At 44.3% G+C, this 15,914-nt stretch overlaps 1 protein-coding gene across 6 annotated transcripts in view; it reads right to left on the bottom strand.

Annotated features, from left to right (window-relative positions):
- Nucleotides 1-7,791: 7,791 nt before the first annotated feature.
- LOC119174500 (uncharacterized) overlaps nucleotides 7,792-15,914 on the bottom strand; it is a 44,041-nt gene continuing 35,918 nt past the window's right edge. For all 6 annotated transcript variants that reach the window (XM_037425431.2, XM_037425430.2, XM_037425433.2 and 3 more), the window contains one exon: nucleotides 7,792-14,223. In XM_037425431.2, the coding sequence (XP_037281328.2) occupies nucleotides 14,209-14,223 (15 nt within the window). In that variant the 3' untranslated portion in view covers nucleotides 7,792-14,208. The remainder of the gene's footprint in view (nucleotides 14,224-15,914) is intronic.

The following is a 15,914-nucleotide window of genomic DNA, read 5'->3' as shown; positions in this document are numbered from 1 at the left end:
TCAAACGTTGTTCGCGACCGCGGAGCAAGCTGCAGTAATCGACAGATATCGCTCTACGCGTGAGCGATCAGGGGACGTAATCTAGCAGGGCTTGTCTACCGCCCATAACTCGTTATCTTGCTTGACCATAAATGACTCCAAAAGCGAACGTGCTTTCGTCACTTGTCCGTTGGTGTGTAGGCAGCCGCCGCAGAGCGCAGGCCACGCGTTCACGTGTTCCCTTTCTTAAATGACCACAATGTACAAGGGACGTCAGAACACAACACTTCGCATTAGGTACTGTTGTGATCGGCCCCCGTGTTTTGGCACCACTGGGACTTTGACTTTGCCGGGCATCCGGAGGCGTCCAGAAAGCGACAGCACAGCCCCCACTCGGCCGACAGATTACCTGGAAATGGCTGTTTTGCTGTCTGGGCTGCCTAGATAAACTGGTCCCCTCTGAATTTCTGAAGCCATCGAAATGTACCTGACAATGAGCCGAGTATCAGAGAAAACATCTTCGGTGACGTTTCTCACATTCCAAGGGCCTTTCGCGCACAACACGGACTGCCCGACACCAATACCTCCTTGATGAGTCACCCTTGAACCTGGCGAACCGGTTGGGTTGACTGCACGTGGAGGTTCCAGGTCAACACACCGTGCCAGATGTGCCATGTTGGTCACCTGGAGTATTGTGTGTACTGCTCCCTCCCTGTACGACGAACTGTGCGTGCATTTCCCAATTTCCTGGGATAGGTTTGTGACTTTGCCTCATTGTGAGCGCAGTCAAAGACGACGATTCGTGAGAGCAGTAAAGGACGACGATCCTAATGGAGGGTCCTGGACTCAATTGTCTTCCCTCGCATAAAATCTTGGGAAAATGGAGGATATAAAACGCGAGCGCAGAGACGCTCGAGTGTGCTTTTTTCCCCTTTTTATCACCTAGTACCACGCTACCTAATTATGTATATACTGTAAATAAACCTTCCAGTTTCCGGCCCCGGCTTTCGGTTCGTCTTCGCCCTGACCCTTGAATGGCTCCGAGTCCCCACGAATACCTCCAGGCGCAACAGTACAGACGTCCACTCGCATGTATGAAGTGCTTGGCTTCCGTCATCATACGAGAAAATATTTCGAAAGCAACAATTTATGCTTCAATTACAGCAACTGTGATCTTGAGCTGTCTCATACAGCGCTCATCTATATTGTTCCCACAAGGCTGGTACTTGCAGCCCGTGAAGTGTGGCTTGTTATGCCTGCGAGTCGACAGCGAACGTCCGTGCCTCTGAAAAAGGCAATCTGTGTCAAGGCCAGCCCGCGAGTCCGCCTGACGCGAAGAACTCAACGGCGTCAACAGGCGACGGCGCCTTTCTGGCGTGCACGTGCAGTGAGTCACCTCAGCAAGCGAGCCCGTCGAGTAAACAACCGGCGTCTTCCTGTCTGGCGGCTGACGCAATGCGCGGCGACGTCATTCGTCCTTGGGTGCAGCCACCTGCAGCGCAGCCTCTCCAGATTCGATGAAAAAGGAGGACGCGGCCCAGCGGCGACCTCATTGGAGGATTCTGACCTCGCGACCAGCGGCGCTTCGGGTTGGACATTTGGGTTGGACCCGGGGCATATAAAAGAAGCCCTGCGGCGCGTCGAGAGAGACCCTTTTGAGAGCAGACCTATGTGTTAGAGAGGAGAGCTCGGCTCTTCGTGTCTCTGTCGGCCCCAGTGCCGAATCTGTAACGCCTCTGTATATATGCTGTACGTAAACCTTGTTTAACTCACCGTCGTCTCGTCCGCTCGTCTATCAGCTCTGCGCAGAAGCAGTCGCGAGCTGAGAAACCTACGCTACCAAACGGCTGGTGACCTTCCCAGCGGAGTTCGAAGCAGTGGCGCCTTCGGGACCGTGTTGGCGTCGCCGTCTTTCGTAAACAGTGGTTGCAGCGGTAAGACTTCGAGGCGCCCTTCGTAACGACGTCAGAGGTGCGCTTCGCAACAGTGGTTGGCAGCTGCGGGATCGGCCGGCGTCAGCGACATCGATGCGGTGAGTGCCTGATGTTTTCCCCTCAGTTCACCAGACTACTCTAGCTCAGGTTGTAGTAGTTTAGAGAAGGGCTGTGTGAAGCATTGAAGTGAGCTTTGATCGTTTCAAGCAAAGTCGAAGTGCTTTGAAACCAAAGTTAATGCGGAGGGGGTAAACACGGGAGTGTGAAAAATTGCTTGCGCATCTTGCTAGTTGACTTATAGTGGGTACGGCAAGTAAATTGTTAACAGGGGCAAACAGCAAGAGGCTAGTGTGAACGATGAAGAACCTTAAAGTGAAGGAACTCATCGAAATTTGTGAGGAACTCGGCATTACTTTGGGCCGTGCGAAACGAAAGCAAGCGATCCTTGAGATCATGAAGGATGAGGGAGTGTCGGCTGAGGAAGTCGATGAGGCCTGGGTGGATACCAAAGCACGCCGCGAAGAAGCTGAAAGGCGAGAAGTTCGTGAAGAAGCTGAAAGGCGAGAAGCTCGCGAACGTGAAGAAGCTGAAAGGCGAGAACGCCGCGAGGAAGCCGAGAGACAGGAACGCCTCGAGTTGAAACGAATAGAATTAGCATACTACAGTGTTCGCCGGCGCCTAGTGTAGCTTGTCCAACAATTCAGGTCAGCGGTTATAGAATTCGGGACCAACTGCCACCGTTTGTAGTAGGCGAGGACATGGCGAAGTATCTCGCCAAGTTTGAACACGTCTGTGAGCGAAACGCTTTGGAGCGGTCTCTTTGGGCGCAGAACCTGTTAGCTCTTCTTCCCGGCGAAGTGTCCGACGCGATAACTTGCTTGTCGAGGGAAGCGTTTGAGAGCTATGACGAGGTTAAGGAAGTGCTCTTGAGACGTTATAAGTTGTCACCCGAGGCTTTCAGGCAAAGGTTCCGGTATGCTAAAAAGGGGAATGAGTCACACGTTGACTTCGCGTTTCGTCTTAAAGCTGATTTAATTGAATGGCTCAAAGGTGAAGGTGTTTATGACGACCGCGATAAAGTGGTGGAATGTGTTGCATTGGAGCAATTCTACCGCTGCATCGAGGAGGATGTCAAACTTTGGCTGCAGGACAAACTTGGTGAAGTACAGCTAAACAAGGCAGCAGAGTTAGCTGAGGAGTATTATACTCGCCGAAAATTGCATAGCAGGGCAGTGCGCGTAGAAAAGGATGAAAGCAAAAAGGAAGGACACATCGCGATAAACTGTAAGCAACAGTTTGCAACTATCCGATAATCGGAAAACAAACAGAAGCCGCGAATCTGCTACAACTGCGGAAAGGAAGGGCACATCGCGATAAAGTGTCAGCAAAAGTTTGCAACTATCCTAGAATCGGAAAACAAACGGAAGCCGCTAATCTGCTACCACTGCAAAAAGGAAGGGCACATCGCGATAAACTGTAACCAAAAGTTTGCTTTTGCAACAATCCAAGAATCGAAAAAGAACATGCGGTTGTTGGAGCCTTATATCCAAGAAATTAGTCTGAATGGGAAAAAGTGTCGAGTACTTCGTGCCTCAGCGGCAACCATGGACGTTGTCCATCCTTCATTGGTGTCTCCGGATGACTTTACAGGAGAATTCGCGAGGATCAGGCAAGTCGCCGAGGAGCAGAGTGCTTGCTTACCAATCGCCACGGTTGTCATTGAAGGCCCGTTCAGTAAGCTTCGCACCGAAGCGGCTGTGTCTGCCGCGCTTCCCGATAGTTTTCCTTATCTTTTCTCTAACAACTCGGAGCAGCTTCTAAAAGAGCAGGGTGAATCGTTCTTCTCCAACTTAGCGTACATGGCCCTCACGCGATCGCAAGCGCGGAAGCTTTCGCGGGAGCTTGATCTTGTTCTGTGTGGTAAAACAAGTTCAAAAGCAGCATATCTGTGTGATCTTAGTGGCGAGTCGACGGAACCTCAAACACGAAATTCTCCGTGTGCGTCGTTTGAGCAGTCACTCGAGCGGCCCGTCGCCGACGCGACCGGCGCGGTATGCGTAGGGGGAGACGACATGGCGCCATTGAGTCAGAGCAAGAGGGTTGCAACGCTCTCGCCTGTAGCGGAAAGTTGGAGTGAGCTGTCGAGGGTTGATCGAGAAACGCCCATTCGAGAGCAGCGTGCGGACCTCTCGATTAAAGCGCTAGGGGAAAGGCACATGAAAGCTGCACAAGTGTTGTCGAAGGAGTATAACGACAAATCGGCGAAAAAGCGCGCTTTTGAAGTAGGAAGTCAGGTAATGCTGCTGCGGCCGTTCAAAAAGAACAAGATTGAGATTCATTGGGAAGGGCCCGCCAAAGTAATAGCTAAGCTTTCCGATACGAATTATGAAGTGAAATTAGGAAGGCGGCCGAACAAAATTTATCACAGTAACTTGAGGAAACCATACGTTCAACGTCAAGCGGTCGTAAATTTACTTTTAAGTGCTTCAGAGGAAGAGGCAGCGGAAGTTTTGAGTTCTAGTGATGTAATCGAAAGGGGATCGGAGGTAACCTTGGAGCAGTTGAACCTAGAACCTAGGTTAAGTGAAGTCCAGAAGGAGGACCTGAGAAAGATTGTTTTGGTGTTTGAAGACGTGTTTTCAGACTGTCACGGAAACACGACGGTGATCGAACACGATACCGAGCTAACTTGTGAGGAGCCAATCCCTAGCAAGCCGTATCGTGGTTCTCTTGTGGAACGTCGCAAGTATGAGCAGCTGTTAGTACCGCATAGGTATCGTCGCCTAAAAGTGGCCGGTTACGGAGATGGAGCGTGATACTCCGACAGCGCAACTTTGACGTTCGCTAAAGAAAAAAAAGGGAAAGCTAAAAGCTAATGCAGGTGCATTGAGCAGTGCGTTCTAGCTAGTACCTTCTCAACCTTTCAGTTTCTCGCTGGCGATTCGGGGCAAAATTTTGACCTCATCACGACCTGGGTTGAGCGCTCTCATCCAGAGTGAGCTGAAGAAGCCAACTTTATGTTGTATTCTAATTCGTTACGTTGTTGTACGTGAAAAAAATTGAGTTGTCATTTTAAGAGTCTTGTGTCCCACATGTGCCTCTTGATGTAGAGGGAACGAAATTCCGATAGACACGTAGCTAGGTATATGTTGTACTGTACTTTGTCTGGTGTTCTGTCGGGTGACCGAGGGCACTTGCTTGTGTCGTGTGTTGTCTGTTGTCGATCCGTTCTTGACAAGTTGCAGAACCATCGACAAGTGCTGAAACCAAGGATCGTCAGAGACGAGCGAAGCTGGCCGGCAAGTTGTGGCGACAAGCCAGTGGAGCTGGGATCTGTCCTCAAGAATTGGATGTGTTCCCTGAACAGAGTCTGGAGCTGCATTGTCCCCATGGCCCTGGAGACGAACCTGGAAGGACCTGGCGAACGAGGGCGCCTGACATCCGAGCCACGTGGAAGCAGCTCGTCTTTCCGGCGCATTGTCTGGCGGCGGGGGTGCTGTTATGCCTGCGAGTCGACAGCGAACGTCCGTGCCTCTGAAAAAGGCAATCTGTGTCAAGGCCAGCCTGCGAGTCCGCCTGACGCGAAGAACTCAACGGCGTCAACAGGCGACGGCGCCTTTGTGGCGTGCACGTGCAGTGAGTCACCTCAGCAAGCGAGCCCGTCGAGTAAACAACCGGCGTCTTCCTGTCTGGCGGCTGACGCAATGCGCGGCGACGTCACTCGTCCTTGGGTGCAGCCACCTGCAGCGCAGCCTCTCCAGATTCGATGAAAAAGAAGGACGCGGCCCAGCGGCGACCTCATTGGAGGATTCTGACCTCGCGACCAGCGGCGCTTCGGGTTGGACATTTGGGTTGGACCCGGGGCATATAAAAGAAGCCCTGCGGCGCGTCGAGAGAGACCCTTTTGAGAGCAGACCTATGCGTTAGAGAGGAGAGCTCGGCTCTTCGAGTCTCTGTCGGCCCCAGTGCCGAATTTGTAACACCTCTGTATATATGCTGTACATAAACCTTGTTTAACTCGCCGTCGTCTCGTCCGCTCGTCTATCAGCTCTGCGCAGAAGCAGTCGCGAGCTGAGAAACCTACGCTACCAAACGGCTGGTGACCTTCCCGGCGGAGTTCGAAGCAGTGGCGCCTTCGGGACCGTGTTGGCGTCGCCGTCTTTCGTAAACAGTGGTTGCAGCGGTGAGATTTCGAGGCGCCCTTCGTAACGACATCGGAGGTGCGCTTCGCAACAGGCTGCAACAGTGCAGGGCACTTCGCGTTTTTGCACAAAATTATTGCGAAAGGATATTAATACTATAGAGGAAATGAAGACAGATAGAGAAAACAAGAAGTAGCACAGTCTCAGCGAAAACTAGAAGAACGGTCTTTCGGAGCCATTTCTAAACACTCTTTGGGTAACTACCACAAGCACACTGCGGGTACACACTACGCTATAAATATACATATTTTTTTTTCAGTAGGCCAGTATTCACCAAGCTATCCTTCGCTATTCTTTCGAAAAGCGTGGTATCCGCTGCACGCTTGTTGGAAATTTTGTACTATTTTTTATGCAGTGACTGAGAACGATGAAGAATTATGCCTGAAGTGGGTATGCACCACAGTTAGTAGGCGACCAAGAACAAGTTTTCTAATGAATTTGAGCATCGGACTACCACTCGTTACGCAATTCGCATTGAGTGACGCCTGGCTGTTCCTTTCATGTTCCAAAGCGCTTTATTACTCATACTGACGCGATTCCTTTCCGGACATTAAGCCTGCCTAAGGCCAGACTGGCGTTGCTCAGTGATAGAATACTATGCAGGCATGTAGCGGACCCGGGTTCGAATTCCGTTGTTACATTAACGTTTTTACTTACGGGTTTTTTTTTTCTCTTTCGATACTGGTTACGGACACCGGCCGCGGCCGACAACTACGGCGCCGCGCATGACCCGCGTTCTGATCTCTATAACAGCTTTTGCTGTAAAAAGTTCAGGCTATGCCCCTGCTGGCAATGAACAGTCGAGAGTCAAACAAAAAGAACAGACGTCAAAAGTCGTTGCTGCGTACAGCATTCAAGAAGTGAGCTGTATACAATGTTAAAGGAGACCAACCATCGGACCAAAGCGGACTACGCACAGTATTGAAGGTTGAAGCACCGTTTACTTAGATTCCTTATTTTCTCACGTATAATCCACCCCTGTGTGAATACCACACCCCAAACTACAAACCACTGAAAAAAAAAGCTACGAAAAAGAAAAAAAAGATCCTCACGTATTCTTATAAAGCCAACTTGAGCCCCGAAATTCGCAACGAAAATACGCTACGATCTTTAAAAGCTTCATATTGAATTACAATGTTATATCTAACGCCCCCTTTTTGCTAGTTTAATATATGCTGATTTTACTGCAGTGTTTTATTGCGATAGTGCTGTACAGACAGACGAGATGCACTTGATCCACCCTCGCCGTGCAGTTCTGGTAGTGCTTACAAGCGAGACCAGATTACTTGGCCGCCACAATGACGCAGCCCGAATCGATGTACTTTCACTTTTTTCTCAATAGGCTCTACCAAACCCAGGACAGCACTTTGGCGCTTGCTGCACTGGCGTGAGCATGACAGACATACAGTGTTCTTGCAGATCAGTTGTTAAGTGCATACGAAAACGTGGTTCATACACATATAACAAATAATGCTATGGAGTGGTGCTCCTTTGCGGCACCTTTCAATGATACTTCCTGGGACACTGGAATGTGCCACTGACAGATCCTTTGAAGGGTGGCATGTATGTGTGAATTGTATTGTTCATCACCAGGAAAGGATGGCCCACACTGAATCGCTACGAATACGCATCAGACCAACACAACAAATGAGGTACCAAGACATTGGAGACGATAATCCCTGCTTTCAAACAGTTTTATTAAAAAAGTGATTGAGTCCTTTGTCACAAATCTTTGGAGCAATGGACAACAAGAAATTCTGCACAAATAATTTTTGTGGCACAACAACTCGATCTCGAAGCTCACAGCAGTACACATTAAGAAAGGAGTTACCGAAAAGATCACTGTGTTCTTGATTTAGTTAAAAATTGCAGCTCATTACATGCTCCAGTATCTGTTATGCATGAGAAAGTAGCACTGATGATTCCAAAATTCGAAATACATTTTGTTGTTTTTATTATCCACACACGTCTCCCCAGCTCTTCAGGTGCCTTAGTGCTTATGCTTACACTAACAGAATGCTAATACAAAATGGCGGGGGTTTCCAGAGACATCAACCCATACACTGAATGCACGAGGGCAACCATACTATCCTGAAATGACCCACATATGAGGTATGGGAAAAGCTTTCTCCAAGATGGCAATGTTAGCCGACATTTTGTTCGATCTCACCCTCCAAACACCTTTTTACAACCTTTACTGTTGCAGCCCTTACGGGACAAAGAAGCTTCAAGTTTGTGAATGCGGCCTGCTAGCTGAGATTAAATTGAGACTCCCGGTCTACGTGATACCTTACTTCTTCCTAATTGTTTTGTAAGCATGACATTAGTGTTTTGAAACCTATTTACTGTGAACAAAATAACAAAATAATGAGTTGTAGCAATACAATGACCAGAGCCATATTTTTCCACATTGTTCACTTAAAAGCCATTCTAAGCAGAAAGGTAATATTGGCACCAGAAGAGTTGAGAAGATTCATTGCAACGGTTAATATGAAGGTACAGAAGTGCACTTTGGGAATTACTTTGTATCCACAAATGTCTGCACGAGTCGGGACAAAAGCACAAAGAACAGGCAGGCAATATGATAAGTTGTATTCAAGGGCTTTGCATTCTTATCACTGATGCACTTTTCACTATGAAGTTTTTCAGGCCATCAATAGAACATAGCATATGATTGTAGTAGTTGTAGTCTCCTGAAAGCAGTGTGGGTATGAAAACATTGTAACACTCTTAATTTCTAACCCAATGTGATAATCAATGCACCATCTAGTTATCGGCACGAGACCCTCTATATCGACACACACAACAAAATACAAGTGCTTTGAAGTAGTCATCCGTAGCATTGTGAAAATATGCGATGCAACAAAACAAAAAGAAAGGATATATATGACTGATAACTAGCACATAAATGTCATTATGACGAACTCTAGCAACCACGCTAATGGAAAACTTCCTGTGCAGTACTCACAAAGACAAGGACAGACGGCATAAATGTACAGGCCATTTTTTTTTCTTTGTGCTTCTGTGAGTACTGAGGGCCAACTAATTCAGTTCAATATTGAACAAGCTTCTCATTTGTGTTTCATGAGATCTGTTTGGACTCCTTTAACGACTGCAGCAAGAGGTGAAATCTTTCTGTAGTGCTTGTGCAAGGAATAAAACAAAATAAAAAGATAGTGCTATGTAAATTAACTTCTTTGCCTATGCCTGTAAAAAGCTAAAAAGATATTTTATACATAAATATAAAAAAGAAAGTGTGAGCAGAGGCAGTAATGGCACCTAACATGAGTCGCACAGATTTATCAACAATCGGGTGTCACTAGCCTTCGACAAAATGTACAGGGGGGTGAAAAGTTCCCATGACACTATCTCATGTATTTCTATGAAACCATAGCCTGGGAATTCTTAACCCAGCCTGTACATACACATTCACTGTTAAAGGGAACACCTGCGTGCACAGTAAGTTTAGGTTTCACTATCTTACAGAACCATAGTGGCTTTGATTTGCATAAGAGTACCGGTGGTTGAGACTCCCCTTGACAGATTAGTCATGTGCTTAAAGATTGTTTCCTTATCCACTTGCTGTTAGAGGGCCGGCAATATTGATGGTGTTCTTTCGAGTGTTCCCTTTAACAATTAACTGTATTGTAAAATTTAGCACGTGTACATGTATTAACAGCAATGCTAAAAAAAAAGAACTTTAGAAGTATCCCAGTGCAGTGGATGTACAAAAATTTCAAAGTCTAGTTATTCAAAACGTCTACACAGACACTATAAATATGTATAGTAGTATAACAATACCTGCAAGGTTTGATATGTTTCAGCACGTTTTGAACTTGGATTGTTCACGTGATTCACAAAAGGAATTTAACTACTTTGAACTCCCAGAATCCTGGTTGTGTATGCTGCATGCTTTAAGGAAGGAGGCATTATAGTTTTTGACCACACTTAAACTGAACTTTCAAAATTCAAAAGTTTAACAATAGAGAGAAGATTTATGGCCTCTTGAAGTTTGAATTATTGCCGGTCTACTCCAGCCATATAATATTTCATTCCAAAGGCGTAGTACAAGTCTTTGATAGCTCGATATAAAAGAAAAGGACCAGCATTTTTGCAGCTCTTGAAAGCTATGTTACAACTTCGTTGATCACTGTAAGAGGCTTTCACTAAGAGTAAATATGGTACCTCATAAGGACTAGATGTGCTCCAATATGTTCCTATTATAGAAATTTTTTTACAGTGTTAAGCACAAGGCTCATACCATAAAAAAATTTGCAGTAGAATGTGTACTCCACGTGAGCTGGCATTGAAAAGCTTGACTTGTGCAAGAAAACGGTGCTCAGGAGAAAGAAAAATAGACACTTTGATCTTGATATGACACTGCAACAACACCGACACTGCCAACAAACCTTTCATGTCATTTACAACTGTTTGGTTATCTTTATCTGAGCTGACTTTGATTAGATAGGTAGCAGGCATACTGCCAATGATAGGCAACAGAAAACTAAGATTTATTGTCAGAGAAACAATTAATTGCCAGCTATAAATTGTACGGAAGCATCATGGCTACCACGACAGCAGATCAATGCTATACAATGGTGCTTGCCCTGCTATGTGCGCGTAAATCCCTAAAAACAAATGCATGCAATGATATTCCCATGTGCAAACATACGGGGGTACGATATGAAGCATGCATTCTATGAGTGACTGGGATAATGAAAAACCTCATGTAAAACAAATAATGTGCCTCTTGTGCGTAATTATTAGACAAAGAAGCGTGCTTCTAAGTGCTGTAAAAAACATTTCAACAAGAACATGAGTTGCATAAACAACAAAATCAAGGATAAAAATAGCAGCCTGCCAGATCTGCAGCTTTAAACTCTAGCAGCTGCTTTTACTATTCTCGCACGTGTGCAATGTTGGTGCTGCATAAATATGGTTCCAAACACTACTCCTACATGTCTGTGTTTGCTGCATTGAAACATCTTCGAACAGCTTGCTCAAAAAAGCTGCTTGTGACCGGCCCAAAACAACCTTTTATAAAGGATGAGAGGCCTGGAGATCATCCTTTCTATTGTGTATTCTGTTGTATAAACATACGCTCATAAAGATTGAAAAATAAATATAATAGAATAAGAGCAAGCATTCGAGAATTCGTGCACGAAACCCTCAAGAAAAGTTGCTGATATGAAGTAGCACCTACCTGAAGGATTATCTATCAACTTGCACAAAAGTTGTATGCAACACATTTTAGCCGGTATAACAAATGTATAGGGCACCTTCGATATGATGTGATGGTACTATTTGATATTTGAAGCATGCTGGGCACTAAGTGTGCAGCTTCTCTAAAGATGTAGCTTGTTTATGCAGCAATTATGAGAATGATTAGATTGCACATATGCTCACGTCTATTGATGCAGTAGTATTGGCAATAGGTGGCATGTCGCAAGTGTGCAAGTTGATCTGATTGACATTATTAACACGTAACTGACCACTGTAATACAAGTAAAACAACAAGGGCTAAAGAATTAAAACTAGAACAAGGACACATGTTTAAAATGAAGCCCTTTGTCTGCTAACAAGGTGTTTTTCGATTTTACTCTTTGTATGCAGAATGCATGCATTTGTTTGCAGGTAGTATTTCAACAAGAATGAAGGCAAACATGTTGCAAGGCACATTTTTACAAGGCAGTGCATCAATAAAAATTTGTCGCACATATCTGGCAATGCACGATCACTTTATGCCCCCATGTTTCAGCATTGCGACCTAAATTGTGATTTCATAATGTTCACTCTCAAGAAACGAAAGTCACGTCCAACGTTCCATTCCACAAAATCAACATCTAGAATAACAACATGAATATTACATCATCAAGAATACAAGAGACACATTCTAAAGTATTTCCAGTATTAACATGCTTAAAATATGGCTACAATCATGGCTTGAATATGGCATCAATGCCTTGTTCATTTTGTCCCACACAATATTTAGTTTCTGCAAAGTTTCGGCTACTCTGATATTTCTACCAATTGATATATGTAGTATCTGAGCTGCACGTTTTCACAAATATTTTCCCGTAGTACCTTGATCTTCTGCTGCCCACAAACACAATAACACAACCATTCAATTCACATTCTTTCTACCACGCTGAAATAGAGCTCAACGTCTAAAGACGTGATCAAATTCAAATTCAAAACAGGACTGCCCTAGCAAGCTCTTCTGCAATGAACAAAACAATAGCTGCAGCCAAGCATGCAACAACGCTGCACATGAAAAAAAAGTGCGAAACAAAAGTATAATGTATAATAGTGTAAAAATGTAAAAAGCAATGTAAAAAAGAGCTCTGCTTAGAACGTGAACGTTCGAAGAATTCTAAAGGAGCAGAGACAAAAATTTTGGATCAGGTTTTTTTTTTTTTCCTTTTAAGCTAGACCAACTACAAGATGTGACACAAAATTTCTCAATATGACTGGTAAACACAAATTACATTATGTGCCCGCATATCCCGGGTTACGTTTTCAACATGTAAAACTGTAATGGACTAATCACAAAAGCTTGATGTGATAGACACAAAGTTGACATCTACAACAGCCATATTCCTATCAAGTAAAATGCAAACATGGATTTTCCACTGCTTTTTCTACACAGCATGTCCTTTTTTTTTTTTTTTTTCAGACTGTAGACCTTTACCATGTTTAGAGGTCCACAGCCAATCGGAAGAGTGGTGTCCTATGTAGTCTGGTAGCACGCTCACATCATGAAACAGACTGTTTTCAAGTTGCCTAATTCACTACCCATACTATGTCACAGCCAACGTTACTCTACAAAGAAAACACCCCTGATAACTTATGTTGAGGATGCTTCAAAGTAACGAAAGTAGGTTACATGATCAATGCGTGCACTCCTACTCCATTGACGTATAAAGTAAATAGCATGAAATTGTAATAACAATGTCTCTGCTCCTTTAATAGTCCTATATTATGAGTATACATGGAATAGACCTCAGATCTGCCTTCAAAATATACCAACAGTGCAGTCCACTTATAAAGATGGCAACAGCTTTAGAAATGCTGATTGTTAAGTGATATATTTAGCCAAATGGGTACCTCGTAAGCATACGCTGTGAACGATGTCCGTAGCAGTCATCTATACAGTAATTCTTATTCATATAAGTAGACTGCATTGTGTACTTTGCAGTGTGTAACAGTCTCACTTCAATATAAAAAAAACATCAATAGTATAACAAATAATTCAGTATAAATAAGTAAGAAGATGTCATCGCATCTTTTTTTTTAACGCCAATATCTTCTTGCAAGTCTATAATGAATATTGAATATGTTAAAAGTATGGTAGATGCAGCTTCTATACGCATCGTTCAACCTACGTATTTTTGCTTGTATAATAACCTGTTTCTTCTGCAATCAACAAATGAAGTTGGGTAATAGATTTAAGCTAAAAAAAGCACAATAAAATATGGCATCAAGCTACTACAATCAACAAATGCAGAGTAGAGGAGATCAGCAAAATGAGGTTACTTTAAATTTCCAACAAACTTGGTGCAGTGGTGACTCTGTGCGCTGATGCGGCTTTGAGCGGTGACACTTAAGACATGGCCTCTGCGACTGCTATGGCTACACAGCTATGGCTATGCAGTATGGCTAGCTATGGCTGCATTTCCTCGCGTATAATCCTACCCTGCATATAACCCACAACCCCAACCATGAACCACAGAAAAATAATTTCAGAAAGGATCCCCTCGTACTGCCATGTAGCCACCCTGCTTGCACTATCGTGAAGCAGTGCCGTAAAGCCAGCTTGCGTGCCAAAATCGCACAATAACCCACACCCTGACTATTGCTCCGAATTATCTGTACATTTTGTGCAGGGTATATCAGAGAAAATGCAGAAATATGGTACACAGAAGAATGCCCAGTGTATGTTAAAAAAAAAAAAAGAGAGAAGGTTCCCAAGACTAGCAACAAACGTCGTGTGCGGCATCACACCAGGTAAGTTTTTTCCAGAGAGTTGGTCAGCTCGGCCAGTGACTTTTTCAGTTGAGCGTCCATGCCATCAACTTCAATGCTCGGCGCAGTCACAAAGGTGTTTCCTACAAGCAAGTATCAGACTATGAGGCATAGCTACAATGAAAGCCAATGAGAGCACATGGGCTGCATGCTTTCTTTTTTCACGTTCTATTTCGTTTCGGAATGACAGACGTACGAGCTAGTTGGTATGAAGTTATATGCGCAGACGTAAACAGGAAAGCCAGGAGATGGCACTAACAACTGTGTTGTTAGTTAACATGGTGTCCCATTTTTCCACTAATGTTTGTGCGCTTTCCTGTTACGTTGCTCTTTGTTAGTATTTGCTGAACAAAGACGGCAATGCACACAGCCTCTCACATTCAACACAAAAGATCTCATGCATAAACGTTGGAATCCAAATACCAAAATCAACTACCTGCTCATACAATAGCAGAATTAGTGCTTATAACTTTCGGGGAAAGAATGGTCTACTGGTTGGTTGCTGAAGTCAAGGTTTTGACGAAAACACACTTGCTAAGATCTATGAGGATAAAAACTTAAAGAGGAATATAGGCAAAAAAAAAAAAAAGGCGTTTCAGCTCCCTCAAGGGAAGCTTTCTTGTTCTCTATGAATCATTAGCACAATGAATCCTTTTGTCATAGGTGTCTTGGTAATCCATACACAATCGACAGCACCAAACCCAAACCACCCATAATAAAGAACAAGAAACACCAAACAAGGACTTCTCTGTCATGTCTTATTTTCAAACACGCAAAGTTTTGACCCATAATTTCAAGAACGAAATTAATTCCCCAATGTCTTTCAATATGTAAGTACGGCATCTGCGTATTTCTTTCACGTAGCTACTTTGTCACATCTATAACGCCATGAGCTGTAAAGCCTTTGAGGTGAAATCATGCCAAAGTCATTGATTAACTCTTCCCAGTCAACTGCCAACCATCAATTAAAACTATCTTAGATGTAGAATTAAGATAGCTGATCACAGATACCGGATATAAAAAGAAGGTCAGTCACAATGTCCCACAAGTGTCCCTCGGCCGATGCCTGATCAGGCGTGCCTACGATCTGATCAGGTGTATTCGAACCATTTTCACATTTTAGATACAAATAGATGAAAGTATAGTTTAGTGCATGCATGGGCTGGCCCTAATGGCTAAGCAAAGAAAAAAAAAGGAAATACATGGTATTTGCTAACGTACTTGTGTGGTAACTCGCTGCCCTTGAATTGAGAAGTTTGCTTTATAATATGTGTGCCCCAGTTGTTACATGTGTGCAACGCCCCCACGTGGCACTGATAGTTGTGTTGAGCTGTGCAAGCCTGGCACAGCTCAACACAACTATCAGCGCCACGTGGGGGCGCTGCATTTGAGCTAACATTGTAACGCCAGTGCCAAATCATAAGTGATCACACGATCATGAATGATCGATTGGTCATTCAATCGACGAATGGGATGAGTAGTGGGTGGGCCTGGATTGATGAGTGTTTTTTTTTTTGCTTTTTTTTGTTCACCTGAATGCCCCCATCAAGACTATAACGTTCGTTGCGCAGAATTCCTGTCGTTGTTGGCAGCTGGGAGAGTTTGTCTCAACAGAAGAGGCCTGTTATAAGGTTCATATTAAGCAGATTTTGTTTTGCATAGAGTAAACAAACACCCCTACATTGTTCGTGTTCAACAAGAATTTGTCTTAATGAGAGTTTAAAAATTCTGTCATAATGCAAAGAAATTTTTTGCAGTATCATGTGCAATGATG

Source organism: Rhipicephalus microplus, chromosome 5 (genome assembly GCF_043290135.1).
Source record: "Rhipicephalus microplus isolate Deutch F79 chromosome 5, USDA_Rmic, whole genome shotgun sequence".
Classification (NCBI taxonomy): Eukaryota; Metazoa; Arthropoda; class Arachnida; order Ixodida; family Ixodidae; genus Rhipicephalus; species Rhipicephalus microplus.
This window is presented reverse-complemented; position numbering and strand designations above follow the sequence as displayed.